This window comes from Kogia breviceps, chromosome 10 (assembly GCF_026419965.1).
Source record: "Kogia breviceps isolate mKogBre1 chromosome 10, mKogBre1 haplotype 1, whole genome shotgun sequence".
Lineage (NCBI taxonomy): Eukaryota > Metazoa > Chordata > Mammalia > Artiodactyla > Physeteridae > Kogia > Kogia breviceps.
The window spans coordinates 3,350,508-3,375,251 of record NC_081319.1 but is presented as its reverse complement, the minus strand read 5'-3'; the positions used below and the strand labels follow the sequence as shown (position 1 = coordinate 3,375,251).

Sequence of the window (24,744 nt, the reverse complement as noted above, 5' to 3'; positions counted from 1 at the left end):
GCAGGGTGGACACTTCGCGGCCGCCCACTTCTTCAGGCGCTCGTGGGCTTTAAATCCCGCTCCGTAGAGAGGCACTGTCCCCGTGTCACAGATGAGGCAGCTGAGGCTCAGGTCACTGCCATGCCTAGCGTCACACAGCTCGTCAGCTGCAGATGCGGGATGCCTTTTGTGCCGGGTCCCGCCGGCTCCCTCCCACCTCTGAGGACGATCTGAAGACCGGCAAAGGTGGGAGCCGCTCTTAAGTCCACACAAACCGGAGTAGGTTTCTAAGTGCTAGAGATATTGAGGTGCCTTCTCAAAAGAACTGAAACCAATTTTAACCACTGAAAGCAATTTAGAACGTAAGTTCCAAAAATTCATAGGGTTCTTAATAAATTCTACAGCTGAATTCTTCAGACAGAAATTTCAGACAGAATGCAAAAAAAAAAAAAAAAAAAGGGCTAATGGCAAGTTCCTGTATCAAAAGATATTTAGAAATTTATTTTGAATTTTTATCAAAATTACAAAGATAATACAAGTTTCATCATGATTTCCCGAAGGCTTGAAATATTTCTTAACATGATTTTGGTCTTTAAGAACACTTGAAATTGGCCGTAATTTAAAATCTGTACCAGAAAAATATTACACAAACCAAATATCAAGGATTTTGTATTGAGCAATCATCTCGTCACTGTGCTTTCCAAAAGCATCTTTAAGAGTTGAGAGATCGAAGAAACTGTTCATTTAACAAGCAACAGTGAACACTATTTTAGTCCTTAAACCCAGATAACTCATCGCTGGGGCTGGCTGTTTTGAACATGAAAAATCTCAGTTTATACCACAAATGCCCCAGGACAACAAGAGAGATTATTAGCTCTTGAGTTGCATAAGTTCTAAGCCCTATTCAGCTACCAAATACTTGCTCCACTAAAGCAGCCACTCCCAGCAAGACACAACAATTTCCAAATAGTTAAAAGATAAAGGACACACAAGTCTTTTAAGACATCAATGTTACAACATACTTTATCTTTCAAAGGGTGTTGAGAGTAGTTGGGAAACTTGAACTCTGTGGATTAAAATAAGCATGGGTAGATTTGATTTAGGAATAAAGCTGTGGACACTGAAAACATAAACCAGCCAGAAGCAGCCACTTGAGGCCCAGATGCTAATGTCAAAAACACACCTGTGATGAACAGAGCCAGGCCAGAGAGCTTTCAAATCTGCAGCCTCTGATGCCTGATTCTGGTTAGTGGGTGGGGTGTCACCACGAAGGAGCCCACTTAGGATAACTGACTAAAAACTCAAAATCATCTTCAAGAAAATCTGGGTTTTGATGCCAGAGGATGAAAGGAAATGCCTTTCTCTCCCGGATAGAGACCCCCATCTCCTCCCAGAGGGAAAATAAGCCTTTTGCTAACACTGGTTTCAAAGCACCTGAAGCTATGAAAAGCTTCTCAGGGACCCAGAATACCGACGGGTAACTTTCTCAACCAGGTACGTAACAGCCCCACTGAACTTCCTGTGCTCTGAACTACCTTCAACTGACAGATGAAAGGGGGTTTTTCTGTAACAGTCTGAGACGTAAGTCATTCGGGAGGTGTCTGTTTTCTAGATCTGACTTGAAACCGCCCCCTCTGAGGGCAGGTCGGGGAGCTACGTGCAGAGAAACGAAGTGGCAAGAGACAACCAGGCCTGTGGGGGTCCTACATGCCACGAAGATTCTGCCAAATGGTAACATGCGCGCAAAGCCCAGCAGACGTCCACCTTCCTCGTCACCACACCCCCTGGTTCTCTTAAGTACCGAATCAAGCTCCATGCGCAGAGTGGGTTTGTGGCGCCCCTGCTGCCCTGTCCTGGGACGCGGGCACGGCGGTGGCTGCGGTGGAGCCTGGCACCGTCCCCAGGTCTGAGTGTCCCCATCGCGGCGGACATCAGCTAAGTGAAACACACGAGCGGCCACACGGCCCCAAGAGAAGGAAACAAGCAGGAGGGCGCGTGTCATGCTGCCGGACAGGAGCCGCCTCCTGCCACCAAAGCTGCCCGCTGGCAAGAAGGGGTGCGAAGTGCTAACTGACGGACGCCAACCCGACACCCACGCGCACTGCCAAGGCTGCCACCCGAGTGGGGCGCGTGCGGAATCCAAGACCGACGTGGGTTTGGGGGAGGGGATGACCTGGGTCCCGAGGCACAGGCAGCGTCCAGCGGGTGCCGGAGCCCCGGCTCACTCCAGCTTTTTGGCCGGCACCCGTGTCCGAGCGACGATGATAGGCACCAGGGCCAGGCAGCTGATGACGAGCGCCCACAGGGGCCGGTAGAAGAGCCAGCCAGCGGCCACGGTCAGCAAGGTCAGTGAGGTGGCCACGCAGAAGGCAAAGGCCTTCAGGCCAATGTTGACCAGGTCTCGGAAGATGGGGAACCAGTCCACTGTGGGGAAGAGAGAGGTGGTGAGGCTTCCCAGGGCCCCGTGCTCTGCTGTTCTCCCCGCCGCGCCAGCCAGCAGCCTGTCTGTCTCTGGACCAGGCGGGGAGGAAGAGGGAGGGGTGAGGGGGCACGTGGCCTGAGGGAGCTGGGAGGTCACACGAGGAGGAGCCCTGCTCCCGACCGCGGCCCGTCCCAGCCCCAGGCAGGGCGCGTGGTCGCGCGCTGAGACCTCGCGTGCTGAGGGCAGAACAGAGGCTCTCTGGGGACGGTGGCGAGCACCTGGCTGCTGCCCCTCACAAAGCAGGCTGGGCCAAACCCCCTGGGGGGCCTATCTGGGCCCCTCAGCCCTTCCTGGAGGGGCCTGTTCGGTCACCCAAGCCGTTACCAGTTACCTGTGCGCCCACCTCCATGGAGGGGCCGAGGGGACTCAACGGGCCCGAGCCACCCACCTCGAGGACCCTGCAGTCTACCGCCCAACGTGATACAGTCTCGCATCCATCAACCCTTGTGGAATTACCCGACCTTGGCCTCCTGACCTCTGCAGGCAGGCGTTCCATAGCCATCATCCACTGAGGGGGTCTGCACTCAGTGCCCACGGGCCAGGGATCTGGTGCTGCTGGGTGTGCACGGCCGGCCCGGGTGTCTGGTGTGACAGCAGGGCCCCCACTCGGCCCCTACAAGCACGCGTCACGTTTGGGCACTGACTGTGGGACCATGCGTCGCACCACACCCCGCCCACCCTGTAAGGCCGGTACTGCTTTTTTTAAACATTTTTTAAAAAATTAATTAATTTTGGGCTGCATTGGGTCTTCGTTGCTGCGCACAGGCTTTCTCTAGTTGCGGCGAGCGGAGGCTACTGTTCGCTGCAGTGCGCGGGCTTTGTGAGCTTCTCGCTGCAGTGGCTGCTCTTGTTGCAGAGCACGGGCTCTAGGCACACAGACTTCAGTAGTTGTGGCACGCGGGCTCAGCAGCTGTGGCACATGGGCTCTAGGGCGCAGGCTCAGTAGCTGCGGTGCACGGGCTTAGTTGCTCCGCAGCATAGGCCGGTACTGCTCTTAACCTCAGTTCACCCACAAGATCACTGAGGCCTGGGAGTTAAACTTACAGCTAGAAGGTGGCATAACCAGGATTTAAACTTAAGACTGTCTGAGTGGGACTTCCCTCGCGGCGCAGCGGTTAAGAATCCGCCTGCCAATACAGAGGACAAGGGTTTGAGCCCTGGTCTGGGAAGATCCCACATGCCACGGAGCAACTAAGCCTGTGCACTACAACTACTGAGCCTGCACTCTAGAGCCCGTGAGCCACAACTACTGAGCTCGCATGCCACAACTACTGAAGCCTGTGCACCTTGAGCCTGCAACGAGAAGCCACTGCAATGAGAAGCCCACGCACTGCAGTGAAGAGTAACCCCCGCTCGCAGCAACTAGAGAAAGCCTGTGCACAGCAACGAAGACCCAATGCAGCCAAAAGTAAATAAATTTAAAAAAAAAAAAAAGACTGAGTGCAGAGCCTCAGGTCTTAGTCTCTGCACTAAGCCCAGAGAGGACAGCGACCTCGTCCGTACTGTTGGCTGCGTGGCCTCTGGGGCCCAGAGCAGTGTCCTCTGCACAGCAGGCACTCAGAAAGTGCTCATTCACAGGAGTGGATGTGTGAACGGGCGCCCTGCACTGCAGCTTCCTGAGTCCCTCCCCGGCACTGTCCCTCTGTGCTCTCATGTCTGTTCTGACTCTGGAGGATCAGCCTTGCAGTGTGGAGAGAACCAGTTGGAGAGTCAAAGGAGGGCCCTCTGAGACAAAGTTGACGATGGTGGAACTGGACTCTGAGAGGGAAACAGCCTGTCCGAGGTCACAGCCACGATGGACTTAGCGATTGTGCCCAAGATGCGGTTGCCTTTCTGAGCACAGTTCAGCTGCCCAAGGGAAGCAGCCTTCCTTTCCCTTCACCTCAGTTTTCCCACCTGTAAAATGATCTGACAGTCTGCATGTACTGCAGCCGGACTCTTCCCAGCTGGAGAGGGTAAGCGGGGGACGGGTCTCCGGGCCCAGAGACGGCAGACAGAACCATCTCACTGGACAGGGCGTCCCCCGAGAAGCCCCATCCTCCCGGAGAGCGGCCAAGGCCCAGCACTCAATCACCCCGGGCACTCGGTCCTCCTGAGCCAGGCTGGGCCGCTAGGGAAGCTCTGAGGCTCAAGCGGGCCAATCTCGGGCCATGGGCAGCCCGGCATGCTCTCCCTTGCGCTCCAGACTTGCCAGCGGCCGTGCCAAGACTAGCCCAGGATTTGGGGTGCGGGTGAAGCATTAACAGTTCCTGAGTGTTTCCTATTTGCCAAACATTTCACAGAACTCTGCAAATTAGGTGTGAGGAAACCGAAGCCGGGCCAGGAAAGGAATCCAGAGCTCTGTTCAGGCCTGGCACGGGCCGGCCAGCCTCCTCAGCACGTCTATTCGGTTGTGCGATGAAGGGGTGAAGGGCTGAGGGGATGGGCGGGTGGACGGAGCAGGGAAACCACAGCCTCGGGTGTCGGCATCCGCCCGGTCTTACCCTGGAAGCATCCTGACTGGCATCCTGCTTCCCCTGCTCATCCGTTCCAAAGCCTTCTGGGGCACAGGATGGGCTGAGTGCACCCCACCAGGCTGGAAGGGAGAGCGGCGGTGGGAGAGGCCAAGGAGGGCCAGTCTCTCCCCACCTACCCAGAGTGTAGAGGATCCGTGTCATGAGGTTGAGGCCCACAAACATGGCTACCCAGCCGGCCGCCCGCAGGCCCCACGTCTTCATGGAGTTGCTCTTCTGTTCTCGACGAAACACCTCCTGCAGGACAAGTGGAGAGGGGCCGTCACGTCTCAACTCTGGGGGGTCACCAGCCTACCCAGTCGGCAGGGCCAGAGCCAAGGGGCCCGGGCTGACCCAGGAGCCACTGCGTTTCTGGACAGACGAGAGGGAGGAAAGGGCACCACCTGGGCCTACGTGCCTCGCCCACCTGGCAGCACAGAGCAGGCAGGTTTGGGCCCTCAGATCACAGCCCGCCTCCTCCAGGAGCCGCCAGCCCACCATCTCACCGGATAAGCCTGACCCTCCTGCCGCAGCAGCACCTTCCGGGGGTTATCTGTCCGCACGCGGCGTCAAGCCACGAGCCCCAGCACTCCTCTCTGGGGGGCAGCTCTGAGACCAGGGCCCCACCTGCGGGAGGCTGGAGCCCCGGGACAGAAGGCCTGGGCTGGGCCTCCTAATTCTAGAAACTCCCTGGGTCCCTGAAAACTGCCTGAGAAAGTGTGACTCACAGTCGCCAGGCTGTGAGGGGCCAGCCCTGCCTTGAGGTTGGTAACTGGCTCCTGGGCCGTAGCCTGACCACACCCTCGTCCCAAGCTCAAGAAGAAGAAGGCACAGCCCAGTGCCGCCTGGACCGGGGGCCGAAGAGAGGGGACGACAGCTGAAAGCCCAATGAGCGGGTCAAAAGGTCACAGCTAAGCCCTGCCACCTGCCCACTACCTTAACCTTCCAAACCCTTAGGGGTTGAGCGGGCAGGTTCAGAACGGCCCTCCACGGATACGCTGTGCTCATCAACAACATACAAGCGCATTTTCTGCTAAGGAGCAGGATTTCCTGCCCGGAGAGGAGAGGCTAACTTCTAAGGCAGGCACTGAACTAATGGCACATCTTTGCACGCCTTCTCCTCGGGGCTTGGGTGAGGCGTGACCCTGTTTTACGGATGGGGTGGGTGCCCTGGTCTCTCTGGAGGTGCCCGCCCTCACTGGGCTGGTCCTGGGGCCGCGCAGCTCAACCCCTTCACCCCAGCTCACACTCAGCCTTCACGGGCCTCTGCCCGCCCCTCCCTGGGTAGGGCCACCCGGCATCCTGGCCCCGACCAGGAGGGCCCTGGCCTGCCAGCGCGACTGACTGGCCCCTTCTCTTCACTTGGGACTCAGCAAAAACGTCCCCTGCTGCCCGCTGCCACAGGAGGTTGCTGTCTCCATGTCTGTGAGCTCAGCATCTACCCCTCACACCAGGCTGCAGGGCCTCTGCCCACTGCTCCCCACTTCAGGGACACGGGCCGCACACACAGGGAGACCTAACCCCTTCTACAGCTTTCTCTTGCCTCGGGGCCTGGGTCTGCCTCCGTGGTGGCAGTCTGTGACATGCCACTGGAGGTGAGAGCACAGATGCACGGTGGCCACTCACCTCTGCTGAGATGTCCCCGTGGTGCAGGAGCAGCAAGGTGTCCCCGGACTTGGTGGAGTATGGGACCAGCTGGTCACCCCGCTGCCGGGCAATCACGGTGACCTGGTCAGAGAATTCAGGCTTAGAGCTGTGGGGCCACCACCCGCGGGCCCAGCTCCCCTTCTCACCGTGTGCCAACGAGGCAGCGAGAAGGGACACCAACGCCACCCCGAGCCTCTGCCTCCACATCGGCCCGGGGGTCGGCAGCTCCCGCTTTGCCGCTCTATCCGAAGCTCCAGGGAGGACCCTCGGCAGAAGCGTGTGTCAGGGCTGAGCAGGGGCTGGGGCCAGGGTGACGGGGTCAGGAACACGGGACCGAGTCTCTACAGAGCAGAAGCCGGGGCTGGGGGCATAGGGGCTACACGTGATTGGAAGAACCTCATCGGACCCAGCACCGCGCTCTCAGCCTGGGGCCCATGGACGTGCACAGGGCACGTGTGCACACGGGGGGTGGGGGCGCCCGTAGCCCTCGCTTGGGACCCAGCGTCTGCGCCCAGGAAGGCCCCCCCGAGTCAGCCCGGGAAGCTGATTACCACGTGAGCTGGGCCCAGGTCGGGGTCATCGCTGCTCAGCCCTGCGTAGGAAAATGAGACGCGCAGGTCTCCGACCTGGGGTGGAAGAGAAGCAAGTGAGGGAGGTGGGAGCCGTCAGCTGGGCCCATGGCGCACCCCACTCCCATGACCTCCGCCCTTGCCCAGGTGGCCCCATCACCCGGAAAGCCTCTCCCCTCCAATTTCACTGGCCGAGTGTAGCTGTGGTTCACCAGAACCGGACCGGAGTCTGAAGCTGGGCTCTGAGTCCCGCGCGCTGTTGGGGGAGGGACTCTGGGGCCCTGACCTCTGCCATCTGAGCGCCCAAGCCCGCTGGGTACCTCGGGGTACTTGGGGTTTTCACTGTGGTAGAAATAGTCCCCCCGGCGAATGATGTCCACGTGTGGGTCCTCCAGCTTGGACAGGCTCAGTGGCTTGAAGTTGTCCACTTTGTCAATGAGGCCTGAGAGAGGCAGGCAGTTAGAAACTGCTGAGTCCACTGTAGCTCCTGGCTGCAAACCCTCAGCCTGAAGGCCTTTCCAAGCACCCTCACAAGCCCAGCCATGTGGCCACCTCCTGGCTCGCCCCCTGGGGACCCCACACACCCGGGGCGTCCACGCACGCTATCTCCCACCCGGAGTCCCTCCTCCGACTCCATCCTTCCGCAGTGCCAGCCCCCTTCAGTCTTCAGCTCCTCCACGAAGCCTTCCCTGTCCCCTCTTCCCCATCAGTCAGAGTGAACACAGCTCTGGAAGGGCCTTAGCCTGGCAGCCACTGCACCTTGGGTCTGGTCCTCTGTGTCCAGCCTGGCTTCCCTGCTGCAGCACCAGCACGAGGCTGGCTGGCATGGCTGGCAGCAGCTGAGCACCAGGGCAGACAACAGACAAGCCAGACCCCGGCTCACGCACTCTCTCCCCCGTCCCCCTGGCTATCTGCCACCTAAGTGTCTTCTCTCCCTCCTTCCTGGGTCAGGCCCAGGGACTGAGACCAGGGACAGAGCCCCAGGAGTTTCTGCGGTCAGTGGTGCCACCCTGTCCCTTGCAAGCCTCTCTTTAGAGTCCCTTCGGGGCCTATGATGAACCGGACACCCCCGGGCACAGGGCTGGGTGCCAGTGGGGCTCAGAAGTGGAGTCCTGGGGCCTTCTCTGCGCTGCCGGCTCCAGGGCTGCCAAGGAAGGGCTCTCAGCTCTGCCTGGTCAGCCCTATAAGGACGCAGCACCTGGCAGCTGCTCCCTGGTATGGGTTTCAGGAGGGCTTCTACATGGTTCCCCACCTCCTGGGGACACACCTGCCCTCTGGCCTCGGCCCAAAGTATGATGCTGGAAAAGCCCCAGCTGACCCCATGCCCAGGACAGCAGGGGACCCCTTTAAGCATCTGAGGGCTGAGTGCTAGGGCCCCGGCTCCTGGGAGGTGGCCAGGTGGAAGTGCAGGGCCCCGGGTCGATGCTGGCTCATCTATAGGGGCCTGAGACTCACCCGCCGAGAGGAAAAACCTGCCGATTTGGACGAAGGGGGCTGTTGCGGTGAATGAATCCACGGCCATCGCACTGTGGGAGAGGGGGAGCTGCTGGTGAAGAAGGGCGCTGGGCAGGAGCTGCTTGGGTCCCTGTGGGTTGTGCTGGGCAGGGTCCCAACCCAGAGGGCTCCTGCACGTCCAGCCCAGCCCCACAGCCTGGTCTTTTCCCCCTGCCTCAGCCTCTGCCCGGGAGGAGCAGCCTCCTCCGGCCTCCTGTCCCCCAGAGCTTCCTACCCTCTTGCCTGGACCCCGCCAGCGTGTCCCATCCTGCCCCCAGCCTTCAGATGGCCCTTCCACGGACTTCACACCCTCTGACCCTTCCCAGCCTGGCTAGCACCCAAACCCCACTGTGCACATTCAAGGCCCTCCCTGGCCCAGGCCAGCGTCACGCCTGTCTTGCCACCCCCATCCCTGCCCTTGAGCTAACCTTCCTCTGCCGGAACCCCCGCGGGGCCGGGTCAAACGCTGCTGCCTCCTGAAAGCCCCTGCTGACTGTTCTCCCACCCACGCCAACCGCTGACGACCCCTCCAGGCACTCAGTCCAGCTTTACACCCATGACCTGTTTGAGGGGAGGTCGCCTGGGGCCAGGGGTGTCAGGTCTCGCCTCTGTTCCTGGTGCCCAGCACAGGACCTGGCCTCGGAACCCTGTCCCACATTTTCATCAGCTCACGAGACAGAAGCAACCCAATTCCATTACTCAGATGAGGAAGCTGAGGCTGGGCACCTGCTAGTGGCCGACAAGGCTACGCTCAGGCCTGGGGACACAGCTCTCACCTGGGGTTTTTGTGGCCAATCTCTCGGTCAAAGTTTCTGCTGTTGACGATTTCCGACCTCCATTCAGTGTCTGTTTCAGGCAGAGGGAACAAAGCAGAAACCACGGTAAACCTCAGGTTTGAGGCCCACTGGCCCCATGTCCTCTTACCCAAGCCTGCAACCACTCGGGAGCCAAAGCGGCGGCTGCTGGAGCCTCGCTGGATGGATGGGAGAGCAGGGCTCTGAGGACCAGCACCCAGGGAGCCTGATGCTTGGTGAGGACAGAGACCACAGGTGTGCAGGGAGGTGCGTGGTCGGCCCGCAGGCCCGGGGCCCGGTACTCACTGTAGGAGTACCGCCTCTCTGTCTTCACCTGCCCGTCCTCTGTGTACTCCCTGCAGGGAAAGCACAGGCAGCACCAGAGTCAGCCCATCACTCCCGAGGCGTCCCCATCTCTAAGCATCTCCGGCTGGAAGCAACCTCGGGGCTCCCGGGTCAGACTGCCCAGATGGAGCAGGCTTGCTCCACACCAGCCCAGAAACAGGGTGCTCCCTGGCAAAGAGCCAGCTCCAGGCCTCAATGGCGCTCACTAGAGAAAAGAGCTTTCTCTCCCTGAGCTGCAACCGGCCTCCCCTGGCTTGTGTCCCAGCCCTGCCCTGCGGGCTCAGCCATCTGCCTGCACCCTCTGCTCTGAGACAGCCCCGTAGAGGCCCCTGAGGCTTTCCTGCCCCACACCGAGCCACCTGGGGTCCCCGAGTCCCCTCTCCACCCTCGCTCTTAGTACATGCGGTCGATGAGAGCCTGCCAGGGGCTCCTGTAGATCTGACAGCACGTGACCCAGGAGCCCCCACTGCCGCCCCGCACGCCACGGAAGAGAAGATGGGACACCACTTGGCACAGCTCCGTGTGAGCCTGAGCTGGGGCAGCCCTGGACAACTTCCCGGTTAGGGAGCTAACCAAGCCCACTTTCTCCTCCGAGCCCGTCGGCAGGAGATTCCCGCCGCCTCCAAAGACCATCAGCCAGTAATCAGGGCATCATTCGACATTTCTCCAATAGGGAGACTGTATAGTTTAAATTTCAGAAGTCTCCCGGTGAGCGCCACCTGCACGTCACCCTAATCCCCGTGCCTCGTTCAGCGCCAGCCAACTCTTCACCCGCCGGCCCCTCACCTGGACTCCTCGGTTTCCACCCATTGGTACATCTCTACGTGCCGCCGCAGCTTCACAGCCGGGAGGTGGACCCCGTAGTTTGGATCAGACAAGAGCTTCAGACAGAATCAAACAAACAAGGAGGAGAAACAGGTCCAGAGGGCAGAAGAGCACAGAGAACTCTGCGGCTGCTCGCATGGGGAGACGAGGGAAGCTGCCCGTCCCGAGTGCTAAACCTGCAAGCCTGTGACGCAAGCTGCGCGCACAGCTCAGGCTGCCCGGCCCAAGGGTGCGGTGCCCACACAGCGTGTCCGGTGTTCAGACAGAAGACCTGGCACCAGACACACAACCCCATCATCACTGTTAAAGTGCCTCTTTGTGAGGCTCTAGCCTCGGGCCAGAGACTGTGCCGGGAGGGTAGCTACTGACTCCCACTCAATCTTCAGAACCGGCCCCTGGTCTGTTACAATTATTCTCCCCATTTGACAGAGGAAGACACTGAGACTCAGGAAAGATGGGTCCACACGGCTGCTGAGAGATACAGCAGGAGTCACACCGACTGTCCCTGTCTCCAAGGCCCACGCTTTCAAATCCTACATCAGACAATATGCTGCGATGTGCCCCGGCCTCCCCGGGTCAGCGACCACCACCAAGCCTACCTTGGACGTCCGCAGGGCCCCGGGGATGTGCACCAGCCTCCCCTCATTCTCCGGAGCCACACTGTGGATGCTGTCGGGGGTCACCACCAGCGAGAGTCCCTCAGCCAGCAAGGTCGCCATCTTCACTGTGCGGCCCTGTGCACAGCGGGGAGTGAGGATTTCAACCACTGGACACAGCTGTGCCCTTTGCCCTGGGCAAGAGGAACCCAGGACGTGTGCTCTCCCAGGAAGGCCACCCAGCACCCATCTTAGCACCGCCCGTGCCAGGAAGAACTGCTGCTGCTTCTGCCCTGCACCCCTCCCCCGTTTTCCTCAGTCTTCTCCTCCCCTCCCCTCCTGCTTCACCTGGGGTGATCGCACACCTGTTCAAATCATGTGACCCAGGCCTCAGCAATCACATCCTGGGTCCACTGGCCACAGGCAGCGGTTCAGTTCAGAGAGAGGACTGAGGCCACTGAGGGATCTCCCTGCGACTTTTGCTAAACTGATTTAGAAAGAGATGGTTCCTCTTTTCCCTGGGGTTGCTAAGCTGCTTGGATGTGACCCTGGAGTTACGGGGCCACCTTTGCCACCACAAAGGAAGAGCGTGCCAAAGAAACATCCACAACAGAGAAAAATGGGCAAGAGATGGAGAAATGGAGATTCCTAGTGACCCAGCATGAACGCCTGGATGCAACCATGCCTGAAAATGATGCTACCCAGGATTGCAGGTGTGTGAACAGATCCATGCCCCCTCCTGCTTACATCAGTCATGAGGTGGGTCACAAAAGAAAGAACTCTGATTAATTCAGCTCCTGCCCCCATAAAATCTAGACCCTTATTACCATATCCAGCCTCTGAATTCACAGCCTTTGCTCCCTGATACTGCAGCGACCCTCATTCTGCACAGAGGGACCCCGAACATCATACCTCATTGGTAAAAATTAAGTAGAAGGAGAGCAGGAAGGTCATGAGCCCCACAAACATTCCACCTGAGGTCTCGCTCAGCCGCTCCAGGAAGCCTGGCTGTGACTTGGTTGTAATTCTGACATGTTCTTTTCTGTTACTCATACTGGAATACTGAAAAAAAAGACATTTAAAAAATAAAGAAAGAAAGAAAGAAAATTGGCTTTCAAAAATTAAAATGGGGGCTTCCCTGGTGGCGCAGTGGTTGAGAATCCGCCTGCCAATGCAGGGGACACGGGTTCGTGCCCCGGTCCAGGAAGATCCCACGTGCCGCGGGGCGGCTGGGCCCGTGAGCCATGGCCGCTGAGCCTGCGCGTCCATAGCCTGTGCTCCGCAAAGGGAGAGGCCACAACAGTGAGAGGCCCGCGTACCACGAAAAAAAAAAAAAATTAAAATGAATTTCGCTATTTATTTATACTGGTTTTTTTGGTTGGTTTTTTTTTGTGGTACGTGGACCTCTCACTGTTGCGGCCTCTCCCGTTGCGGAGCACAGGCCATGGCTCACGGGCCCAGCCGCTCCGCGGCACGTGGGATCTTCCCGGACCGGGGCACGAACCTACATCCCCTGCATCGACAGGCGGATTCTCAACCGCTGCGCCACCAGGGAAGCCCTGTGATGTTTTTTTTTGGTGTGTGTGGCTGCGTTGGGTCTTGATTGCTGCGCGCGGGCTTTCTCTAATTGCGGCGAGCGGGGGCTACTCTTCGTTGTGGCGTGCGGGCTTCTCATTGCGGTTGCTTCTCTTGTTACAGAGCATGGGCTCTAGGTGCAAGGGCTTCAGTAGTTGTGGCTCGTGGGCTCAGCAGTTGTGGCTTGAGGGCTGTAGAGCACAGGCTCACTAGTTGTGGCGCACGGGCTTAGTTGCTCCGTGGTATGTGGAATCTTCCTGGACCAGGGCTCGAACCCATGTCCCCTGCATTGGCATGCGGATTCTTAACCACTGAGCCACCAGGGAAGTCCTATTTATACTCAGTTTTTATTGAGTTTTAATTCTATATGTTAAAAATGCACAGACCAGGTGTTTGGTTTTGACAAGTGCATACCCCATGTGTCAAGACACAGAACAACACATCTATCTCCCAGAAAGCTCCTTGTGCCCCTTTCCTGACAATACTCCCTTCTCCCCACCGCCCAGAGGTAACAACGATTTGAATCCATATCACTACGGATCAGTTTTGCCTCTTCTAGAACCTGGTATGAATAGAATCACCACACAGCGTCAACTCCTTCTCTCCAGATTCTATGACTCAGTGTAACGCTTTTGAGGGTCATCTATGTCACGGTATCCATAGTTTGGTTCTTTTAACGGCCAAGTAGAATTCCACCCACAAGCATATCACTTCTGTTGAGTCACTCACCAGTGGATGGATACCTTGGTTGTTTCCAGTTCCTAGCTATTATGAACAATGCTTCTGTAAACACTCATGTACAAGTTGGTGAAATAACGTTTATATTTTAAGGCAGGACACAAAAATTTAAACATAAAATTCTCTGTGTCCGTTTGGGCCTCTTCTCTCCCTCTCTAACATGCAGTCTGCATCTGCATTACACTAACCAGACCTTCTCAAAGACAGGAGCGCCTGCTCGACTACAAAGGCCATTTTTTTCCCTTTCTTCCGATGCTAGCCATGTAACTTCTTAAAAGAACAGCGTTCTTTCCCAGCCCTGCAGGGGGTCGTGGTGACTTGCTGCTCGCTTTGTACACGTACGTGCTTGTACTATGTATCCTTGGTGAACTTTATGTAGATCAGTATGTCATTTTCATTTACGATCCTTTGTCCCCAAAATGTACATGACTATGCCTTCGACCTCTAGCAGGCGAAACAGTTCTCAGAGCTTCTGAGAGTCTGGGTCTCAGAAGTCCTGGGTCATAATCCTGTTTGGCTCAAATAAAATGCCCTTTTTTCTTCGTCACTTGATTGTTAGTTGAACTTTCGTGGACATTTGCCTGGCGTAGGTGGTGGGATACCAGAGACAGACAGCAGAGGACACCCGGAGTCCACCCCAAACGGGTGCTTGGTACCAGTACAGGCCCTTGGAGCCCCACCCCTCCGTATTCCTCAGGCACTTTGGTGGGTTCTCCTGGTACCTGGACAGCACTGCTTTAAATGACATCCTGAGTTTTACTTGAGCTGTTTTTCTTGGGACTTGGAGTCCTAAGGGGGTACTGCAACATCTCCTAGGCAGGGACCTCGGAGGAGCTTTGGAGTGAACGGGGTTCACTGGTCTCTTTTAAAAACTGACTTAAATTGGAAAGGTTATGCATATATGGTCTGAACAAACTGCTAGTGAAATGAGAGACCGAGCGTGCTCCGCTCCGAAGTAAAGGGACACTTGCTCCTTCCAGCCACGAGCCGTTCTCAGGCGACTGAGAACCTGGGGGAAGTGTCTGAGATCAAGTCTCCTAACGTGCCTCGGTCGCGCGGGGAGTCCAGCGCAACCACTGAGTAGGCTCTGCTCGCCAGGTGCGCTGCATAAAGGCTGATCGCCCTGTGCCCTGAGCATCCACGGTGGTTTTAGACTGTCGGAGGGAGAAGCCAAGACGCCTGAGAGTCAAGGCGACCCAAGGGGAAGCCCTTAGGGGGACAGACACACATTTGACCCATCACAGCGCCCTCAGAAAGTTGTTCAGACCCTATCTGAACTGGACTGCCAAATTACTAACAGGAAACTGTGCTCAAAGGCCGAACAGCCCCCCGAGGGGCAGCCACTCTGGCTGGCTTCACGAAGAAACCGGTGCTTTTGCAAACACTTATCTTAACTCTTAAATGGCCAGGATGGAGCTCTTCTGACATTCCAACACTGTAGAGAAAGCTGGCTTGATAAAACATCTTTTCAAAATTCTGACCCTGAGAGAACAAAAGTATTCCTAGGAGAGAGCCTGGTTACAACTCTTACCATGTCCCTGAAATGTAAATGCAGCCCACATTGCCTGAGTCTACAACCTTGGCTTAATAGACTCTAAAACTGGGAAACAAAACGGGGGGGGGGGGGCGGAGGGGGGCGGCGGCACACAGTGTGTGCAAAGAGGAGGCCGTTGTGACACTCAAGCAGGAAAACCGGGAGACTTCTGTCCGTGTCTGGCTGGATATGTGCATGTCTGCATATATGTATGATCCGTCTCTTAACTCCAAATGGTATTATCAACATTAATTGGTAAAAGAGGTTTACTTAATTGACTTAAAAGTAAATGCATACAAATCAAATATTTCTAAATGTAATTAAACTAGCCCGAATTTTTAAAGGATCCCATAATCTAGGTTTAATCTTTAATGAATGAAAATGAGTCAGAATTGATGGTTTAATTAATACAGACATGTCTTTAGAGTCAAACGTTAAGTGTAATACTTTAACTGTACCTAGGTTTACTGACAGTTAATAAGCTCATGTTATCTCTGTTATAAAATTTGTCAACAAGAAAATTAACTTGGTATGATAATATTTTCATAAGTAATAAATAAGTTTTGGGGTGAACTCTTTAAGAATAATTTTGTTTTATGGTATGTCTACCTAAAAACAGTTTCTCCAGATTTCTGGTGACTTGAAACTTTAGTGTTCTGCTAAATTAAGTCAAATGATGGAATTCACTGAATGTCTAGATCATTTTCTTAATAAGAAATACTGAAACATTAATTGTTAAAGAAGTCTATGTTTACCTACTTTGATCTCTTATTACAGAGAGATTAAATATGTTTGAGACTATTAGTAAATATATTCTGTGCTTTGTGGAAGAATGAACTATAAAGTGGCATACATTTCTAAAAATTAATTTTAAAAAGGGAACCCTGAGAAAAGAGCTTTATGCATGGCCAGGACTTACTAAGATCAGACTGAATTTAATTAAATGAATGAAATTTAATATTAAAGGTGAAATGGTGAAAACTAGAGTCTGTTTTTTTCTGTTAAGAGGACAGTTTTCTTGAAATATTGATCTGCTTTTGATAACAGACTTTAAAGTTTCTTTACCTCTTAAGTAATCTGCTGTAACTTTCTGTATTTGCTTTTGAAATCTTTTATTATCACTTTGGTTAAGTGAATAAATATTGTTTCACAGTGACTTATGATTCTACTTAGCCAAACATTTAAAACCTCTTGATATCGTTCACAAACTTCCTCAAATCAAATTCTAAATGAAGTTCTTTTGGCCTCCAGCTAATTTGGGGAAGCTTCAGAAGGCCCCTAACAGCTCAGAGAGAAATATTTAAACTAATTAGGCTCATTTGGTATGTTAAATTACATGGGAAACATTGTCAAATGAGTAATGATAAATCTTGTTAGGTTATATTATATGGCTAAATATATTACTATAAATATTCTAGAAATTATATGAAGTTCCTAAAATTTGAAATGTCCTGGTATGTTGTCAGTCATGATTTGCAGTATCTTAAAATGTCGTATGCCACAGAAATAGCTGAATGTCCTTGATAAGTACACTGTAATCAGGTCTTTAACCATGCTGTTAAGTCTTTGGTCATTTACACACAGTTATGCCTATACAATAACTGATGCTTTTACAAAAATGTTTGCAGATGACTCGCTGTTATGCTCCCAAATTGAATTAGACTCGGTAGCAAAAGGACCTCCTCCTTGTACGAGGGCTATGTCAGCCACGGCTCTCACATAAAGCCACTGAAGAAACAGTAATGGGGTCTCCTTTAACTATCTATGTCCCACACTCGGATGAGTTTCTTCTAAACTCTCACCACCCTCAGCACTATTCTATAAGCCAGCTAGCTTCCTATGAAGTATCGTTGCTTTATGCTACCTTGGTTCCATGTAATAACCTTAACCCTGCAACTCTGCTTCCAGCATCACAGGAAGAAAACACCATGACGGCATTTTGTTAACCAATTATCTTCTTGCTTCCAGGAAGCCCATATCTATAATGCTGATCCAATTTAATTTACGGATGGTCCTACTTAAGGGATGAGCACAGACGTTACCGAGCTGGATATGCAGTAAGGCCCACAGTAGACATAATGGAAAACTTTTACTCACCAGGAACAAAATCGGCACAAGCTGAATTAACTGCCTGAACTCTAGCTAAAGACCAGGTAACGCGTACTTGTACTGACAGTCACCGTGCCTCTGTTGGAGTGACACACGACTCTGGAGTGTTATGGAAACACAGAGGTTTTTAAGCTCTCCAGGACACACGACTCTGGAGTGTTATGGAAACACGGAGGTTTTTAAGCTCTCCAGGACAACCTAATAAACAAATGGAAAACAGGTTGCAGAGTTGTTGTTATACGACCGCCAAAACGGTTAGCCGTTATTGAAACCGTAATTTTCAATAATTTTCACTTTTCACCTACGTCAGGCATTCCAAATCCGACAGCATGGAAACTAGAGGAAATCAGCTCGCTGACACTCCCGCCCATGAGGCAGCTTTAAACACTCATTCTATCCAGCCTCCAGAACGGCCACTGCTCTGTTAACCCCGCTAACCCAGTAAAATATTTCCTCCGACAGGCTCAGGAAATTGCCACTAAAGAAGAGAAACAAATATGGCCGCAAAAAGGGGAATTCTGACCCCACCACAGAAATATGATTTAGACCTGATTGAAAAAAAAACCACCTAGCGTCTGGAGCACAACTGCCACCACTCCAGCATGCACCCCCTTTAACTCGCTGTGCGCCTGAGCAAACGGTTTCTGGGGAAAACAGTATTCTTGGAAACTCGCCTCCACGGTGGTTCAAGGGAAACGTTACATTATTATCGGCGTCTCACTGAGGCACTTAGAAAACAATCGGTAACTAACTCTTTCTATAGCGAGCTCCCAGAAAACCCTAAAGATCATGGATTATAACCTAATGATTTTGCTTATTGGAAAGGACATCAAGTAAATGATTCTTTGCAGGCACAAGGGGAAGAACCTTATCCGTTATTGTTAACTAATCTATGCTCAGCCAAACCGAAAGACATTAGTTCATGGATTCACGTCTCTCTTTGAAAAAAGGCCCCTCCACCTAAATGGACTTCGACCCCTGTTTCTAACACCCTGCTTCAACCAAGCCGAGTACCAAGTCAGGACGAGGGGACAACAGCAGCAGACAGCGGACGCGAGAGTCCAGACCAGGCCTGCAAGACCCCGCCTACCGCTTCAATTGTACTATTCACCAAATGTCTGTCAAAACTGACAGTTAACTATTTTACTTCTAGCTATGCTTTTGCCCCAGTGTTTAAGATGCAAGGAAAATTCCTTAGTACAGCTGTTGCAAAGTACAGCTACTGGAGGCAAATTTAACCGATCATTGCATCTGGCATCCAACTCTTCAGACAATACGAGGCCGACACAGGCCCTCATAACTCCTGTCGTTGACTTTTCAGATGTTCCCAAAATTACCACTTACTTAGATCAACCTCCCTCTGGCCTAACCTTTCAGGTCCAAATCTCCTAATGTGCTAATGTGTCCATGCCTTGTCTGACACTACACTACCCTCAGTCCTTAGGGACCAGACACAACTTACGCTAGTACCCACACCCCAGCCACCCCCCACCCCAAGCTCCATCTCTTACTTAACTTACAAATGTCTTGAGAGAAAAACACAAGGAACTTGTGCCCGCCACTCCCCCGTGTCAAATACCATACAGACAGCTTTTGGAAAGCCTGCAAGAACGACCATGGTTAAATACCGTGTTAGCAAAACTTCCGATCGACGGGGCTATTCATGAGAGCTCTCTGGGAGGGAACACTTGCATCCCCAGGTTTTATCTTCTTATATGGTATTGGGATTGACACACCTTCCCAATCATGGGCACATAAATGTCTTAACAACTGGCAGGTAAAAGGCTTATGTTTGCTGGGCATTATGTTACCCCACTGTCTATACAATGAGGCAGATGAAGCTCCTTTTTCTCTCCATGACAGAGTCAAGAGATCCATGTTAGCAGGATATCAAGATATCTGGTGGCAAAGTCTTTTGGGAATCTTGAGTCCTAGGGCAGGAATATATGTAAACAGATACGCTCAGAAATCTATCAGGCACCACTGGTCAAAGAGCCATAGAGACTGCAAGCAGCATTGCAGCCCAACAGACATCCCTAAGTTCCTTAGCCCGTGTAGTGTTAGATAACAGTGCTGCCTTAGAAAACGTATAATCTATAAAATGTTTCCCCATCAGCATACACCTCTATGTTTGTTTACTCTATAGGATTAATTTACTCAATTCTGAAGTTTCTACGATGGGAAAGTGATGTTGCAAAATCAAATAGCTCTTGATTTTTAACACCACCCTGCAAGGAGGAGCTTGTGCTATAACCCAGACTAAATCTTGCGTTTCCATACAGGCTGAGTCCTCTAATACCACTCATTTAACCACTCACATACCAAGTACAATTTCCGCACTGAAGGATCCCCTTCCTAGTCCAGGTGAAATCTCAGGGAAATGGCTCAACTCTGTGGATTCTTGGCTTAAAGCTCTGCTTGTGACTTTGTTATTGTCGTTGGCTTTATTGATTTCATTTACAGAGTAATAATCTCTCGTGTCTCTTGTATATTCAAAACTCCAGGGACTCCCCTGGTGGCGCAGTGGTTGAGAATCTGCCTGCCAATGCAGGGGACACAGGTTCAATCCCTGGCCTGGGAAGATACCACATGCCATGGAGCAACTAAGCCCATGCACCACAACAGCTGAGCCTGTGCCCTAGGGCCCACGTGCCACACCTACTGAGCCCGCGTGCTGCAACTACTGAAGCCCGCACGCCTGGAGCCCGTGGTCTGCAACGAGAAGCCACCACAATGTGAAGCCCGCCCACCACAACAAAGAGTAGCCCCCGCTCGCCGCAACTAGAGAAAGCCTGCACGCAGCAATGAAGACCCAACACAGCCAAAAAACAAAAAAAACAACAAAAAAACTCCAACTAAAATAACAATGTCTAACGACTTGACACTATTGACGCCGTATCTGTAGTTCTGTATAAGATAATAGGTATGCACAACGCATATGCAGGGTAAAACTGGCCTAAGTCCTATTGGACAGTTGACCATCACTCCTTGCCAAGCAGTTTACTAGCCTAACCTCCTAAAAGGAAAGAAAGAACCAGGCTAATAAGATCTGTCATCCAGGGGCAGGATGCAGGGCAGGTAAGCAACCACCAACCACGTCGAGGGACCAAATATTTGATGACCTAATGTATTCTACCAACAGATTAATGATCAAAAGGGGGAAAATGATGCAATGAAATTTATATTTTAAGGCAGGACATGAAAATTTAAGCATCAAATTCTCTCTGTGTGCGTTTGGGCTTCTTCTCTCCCTCCCTAACGTGCAGTCTGCATCTGCATTACACTGACCAGAACTTCTCAAGGACAGGAGCGCCTGCTCGACTGTAAAGATTATTTTTTTCCCTTTCTTCTGATGCTAGCAATGCAACTTCATAAAAGAACAGCGTTCTTTCCCAGCCCTGCAGGCAGTCATGGTGACTTACTGCTCCTCTCTACGTGCCCACTGGACAATGTGTCTTTGATGAACTTCATATGAAATATCAGTATATCATTTTGCTGTTCGATCCTCTGATTTGAAAATGTACATGACTGTCCCTTTGACTTTTTTTTTTAATATGTAAGACACATTTACATGATGATAAGTGCAAGGAAGAACATACTACAGGATAATGGGGTACAGTGACGGGGGTGGGGAGTGGGGTGGACTGGGGATGGCACGTGAGACTTGAGTCAGTATACACACAGCATTGGGAGGAGGGTGACTTTTTTTTTTTTGGCTGCGCTGGGTCTTCATTGCTACGTGTGGGCGTTCTGTAGTTGCGGTGAGCAGGGCCTACTCTTCGTTGCGGTGCATGGGCTTCTCATTGCGGTGTGTGCCTTTGACTTCTAACATGTGGAACAGTTCTCAGAGCTTCTGAGAGTCTATCTCCTGGGTTATAATCCTGTTAGGCTCAAACAGAATTAACTTTTTTTCTTCTTGACTGTTAATTGAATTTTTGTCAGAGTCTTCATGGAAATGTGTTTCATCTCCCCAGGGCATTAGGTACATACCTAGGAGTGGAACTGATGGATCACAGGGAAGATGCATGTTTTCTGAGAAACTAGCAAATTCCTTTACCAACAGGTTATTAGAGATGTATTTCTAATTCAGTTCAACGAATAGTGGCTGAGTTTCCTTAGGGCAGTGCCAGGCCTCATAGGGGTGAGAAGCCTTTTAGGGCCATTGAGTCAGGGCGACGAACAGTGCCAGGCCTTGCTGAGTGCCTGGTGAGAGGGGCAGATCCAGTGTCAAAGGAGTGACCCCCCCCTTCCAGCTGGGAGGGTCAATGCAGGCCCCCTAAAGGAGGGGGCATTTTGAGTGGGCTCTCAGAGGCGGACCCTGGGGTGAGGGCATCCCCAGAAGGGGGAACAGCGGCCTCTCTGCTCTGGCTGGGTTGTGGAGGGCATGGGGAGGAGAGGAGGGCAGCTAGGCAGCTCTAGATGGGTCATGGTAGGCTGCAAACTCCAGAGTCAGTGGGTCAGGCTTTGTCCAGCCGGTAACACACCGGTTGGCGTGTCCGGTGCTGACCCAGAGGGTCATCATCCAAAGCAGGACTCTGGAGCCAAGAGGCTGGGTTTGAGTGCAGGCTCTGCTACACAGCAGCTATGAGACTTTGGGCAAGCCATTTAACCCCTCTGTGCCCGGCACTTCCTCACGGGTAAAATGGGGATACTAATCCAGTACATAGGGTCGTGGTGAGAACCAGAGGACATAATTACTGGATGCTCAGTGCCCAGGGCACAGGGAGCCCCATGCCAGTGCTGGCTGGTGGGAATGCAGTCAGCTTTCTCTATCACTGATACCAAGGCCGGGCTGGGCTGAGCGGACAAAAGCCACAAAGATGTAAGCGGTTCCCAGACGAGCACGCAGAGTAAGCTAGCCCATCCTGGCACTGGGGAGTCGGAGGAGAGTCAAGTCAGTATCTGCTTAAACGAAGCTGGTGCCACGTTCTCTGACTGTCGCTGAATGCCACCAGCCCAGGCCTGCCAGGGCCCAGATGTCCACTGCGTTCAGAAATGGTCCTGACTTTCCAGACGCTTTGGAAACATTAGTGGAGCAATTTGCCGCAGGCAGGTAGGTGACCATCAACCACCATCACGATGACGATGGCCAACACTCCAGTCTATCACAGGCCAGACGCGGACAAGCCCAAGGAGGTGGGCACTATCACGACCTCATTTCGCAGACGGGAAAACAGAGGCTCAGCAGTTACAACACCAGTCCGGATCACACAGCCTCTAAGAGACGGACTTAGGATTCAAATCTGGGCAGACTGGAGGCCACTCTCGTACCACTCTGCTCTGGACTGCGTCCCTCACTCCTTGGGAGCTCGCTGCAGGCAGGCAGGCAGGACACGAAAAGAAGCCAGTCCCGCTACAGCCAGTGCAGTCCCCAAGTTGATGGGTGGAGGGCCTGGCTTCCTCCTGGGCCTCCCCTCAGCACACAGCGAGGAGCCAACATCAAGATAAGGGGCTCAAAGATGGCCTTAAGAGAAGAAGGTGCCCCTCAGGCTGGCGAGCATGCAGAGTGGCATGACACACGTAGACCGCATTCTGGACCAAGTGCCCAGTAAACATGGATGGTCGTGGAGATTTCCTCCCTGCCCACTCCCCTACTCCAGGCTTCGAATCAATGAGTAGTGAGTGGTGGGAACAGGGGTCGACATACAGGCCCTGAAAATCACTTGCTATGTAACACTGGGTAATCTGCTCTACCTCTCTGACGCTGTTTACTCATTTATAAAGTGGAGATGGTAACAGTAACTCCATCACTGGACAGATTTTACAGTGATTAATAATCCTGTGGCCTCCCTGCTCCACCCCACCATCTTCAGATCTTTCTTCCTCACGGGGCCTGGTGGACCCTGTAAATGTGCACCCCACTGCTGGGTGAACCAACAAAGGTCTGGCAGCAGAGGGAACCCTAATGCATCTACATCCCTTGGCAAAGGTCAGGACCCAATGTATCCAAGGTCTCTGCCCACCAGGACTGAAGACAAACTGTTTTCTTTTTTATGTATTAAGTACCTGCTATGCCCCAGACACTATGTTAAGCAGTCTCCCTTAAACTTCACAGTAACTGCTCCCATGAGGAAACAAAAATCCCAAGAGATTAAGGCCACACAGCTACTGAGGAAGAATCTGCATTTTCCCCCAGGTCAGCCTGACTCCAAAACCTACCCCACACCTTCCCATGACCTGCCAAGCTGGCTGTGAGACACTGGGCAAGTGCCTTCCCCTGCCGGGGAAGTTCCCCATCTGTAAGATATGTTGGTGGCGGTATGGCGGCAGGCCAGTGTCCTGCCACAGCCTGGGTCTCTCCCGGCAGCGGACCCTGAGTCTCGCGGACCACCTCTAGGTGCACCATTTAAGGCTTCTCGGCCTCCCAGACGACTCTAATCCAGGCTGTGGGAGACACAAGCCCTGGCTTCTCAGGGGGTGTGGGAGGCAGAGAGGACGCTTGGGGACAGAGGAGGGGCCTGAAAAGAGCGGGTAACAGACCAGGGGAGAGTGGCTAGACACTCCACCACAGCAAGAGGGAGGAAGGGAGTGCCTGGGCTGGCAGGGCTGCGAGCTGCCTCCACACACACTTTCACAGAGAAAGGGTGTGTGAATCACCGGCTCCTCCATGCCCAGCACCCTGGCGGGAGGTGCCCCTCTGTTTGTTGAATGAATGTTGGGCTTAAACAGAAAGATTCCTGAGATAAGGCTGGCCGCAGGGAGAAGCAGCCAGCAGCCGTTCCAGGGGCACCAACTTCGGCCAGGGCCTCTGCAACCAAATCCATGGTAGGAGGCCGAGGACCCCGCCGTAGGGAAATGCCCCCTTCTCCCCGCCGTCCTAACTCCTCCGCTCCCAAACTAGCCCACGCCCCTGTGCAGCATCACAGCCGGGGTTTACATACACCCCTGGGGCGGACAGCTCACCGCCCGCCCGCCCAGACAGTGCGTCGCGGAACAGCTCCGCCCAGGCGGATCGGCTTCACCACCGCCCCAGTGGACTGGCCCCTTCTCTGCGGCCCCGTCCAGCCCTCAAGGTCCTTACATGGGAGAAATCCGAGGGCCCAGGCGAGAACTGGGAACAAAAGGAGGAGCGGCGGGGAGCCGGAGCCACACGTCCCAAGGCCCGGTCCCCGCCACCGCGCGCCCCAAGGAGTCCGGCCGGGCTGGGAGAGACGGACAGACGGCTCAGCTGCCGGAAGCCCCGGATACGGGCGCGAGAGGGAGGGGGTCACCGGGCAGGGGGTCGCGGCGCGCCTGCGGGGAGAGGAGGCCGGGAGACGGGGAGGCCTGGGTGTGGCCGGCGAACCAGGAGACACTCACGTTCGCGGCCATGCCGCGGCCCGGTCGCAGCCCGCCTCGCTCGGTTCAGCTCCGAGAGGGGTTTACGGCCGCAGCGCGGAGTCCCGCTGCCTCTCGCCTGCCGGAGATCGGTAAACACCCGGCCGAATCCCAGAGCCCGGGACGCGCCACAGAGTTACCGCCCCGCGGGCGCGAGCTTTTGGGCTCTCGCTCGCCGCGCCGCGCCGCCTCCTGGGAAATGTAGTCCAGGGTCGGGTGCGCTCTCCAAAAGTTGCAACCTACCGGTA

General features: G+C 53.8%; 1 protein-coding gene across 1 annotated transcript; it reads right to left on the bottom strand.

The window, feature by feature from the left end:
* Nucleotides 1-451: 451 nt before the first annotated feature.
* On the bottom strand, nt 452-24,740 carry TMEM43 (transmembrane protein 43). Its single transcript, XM_059075151.2, has 12 exons — nt 24,479-24,740; nt 12,136-12,285; nt 11,227-11,361; nt 10,589-10,683; nt 9,764-9,813; nt 9,440-9,509; nt 8,625-8,695; nt 7,490-7,611; nt 7,152-7,226; nt 6,580-6,681; nt 5,094-5,211; nt 452-2,403 (listed from the first exon to the last, which is right to left on the bottom strand). Exons 1-12 carry the CDS (start codon nt 24,488-24,490, stop codon nt 2,201-2,203), a joined length of 1,203 nt encoding a protein of 400 aa, XP_058931134.1. The 5' UTR covers nt 24,491-24,740; the 3' UTR covers nt 452-2,200.
* Between the last annotated feature and the right edge of the window lie 4 nt (nt 24,741-24,744).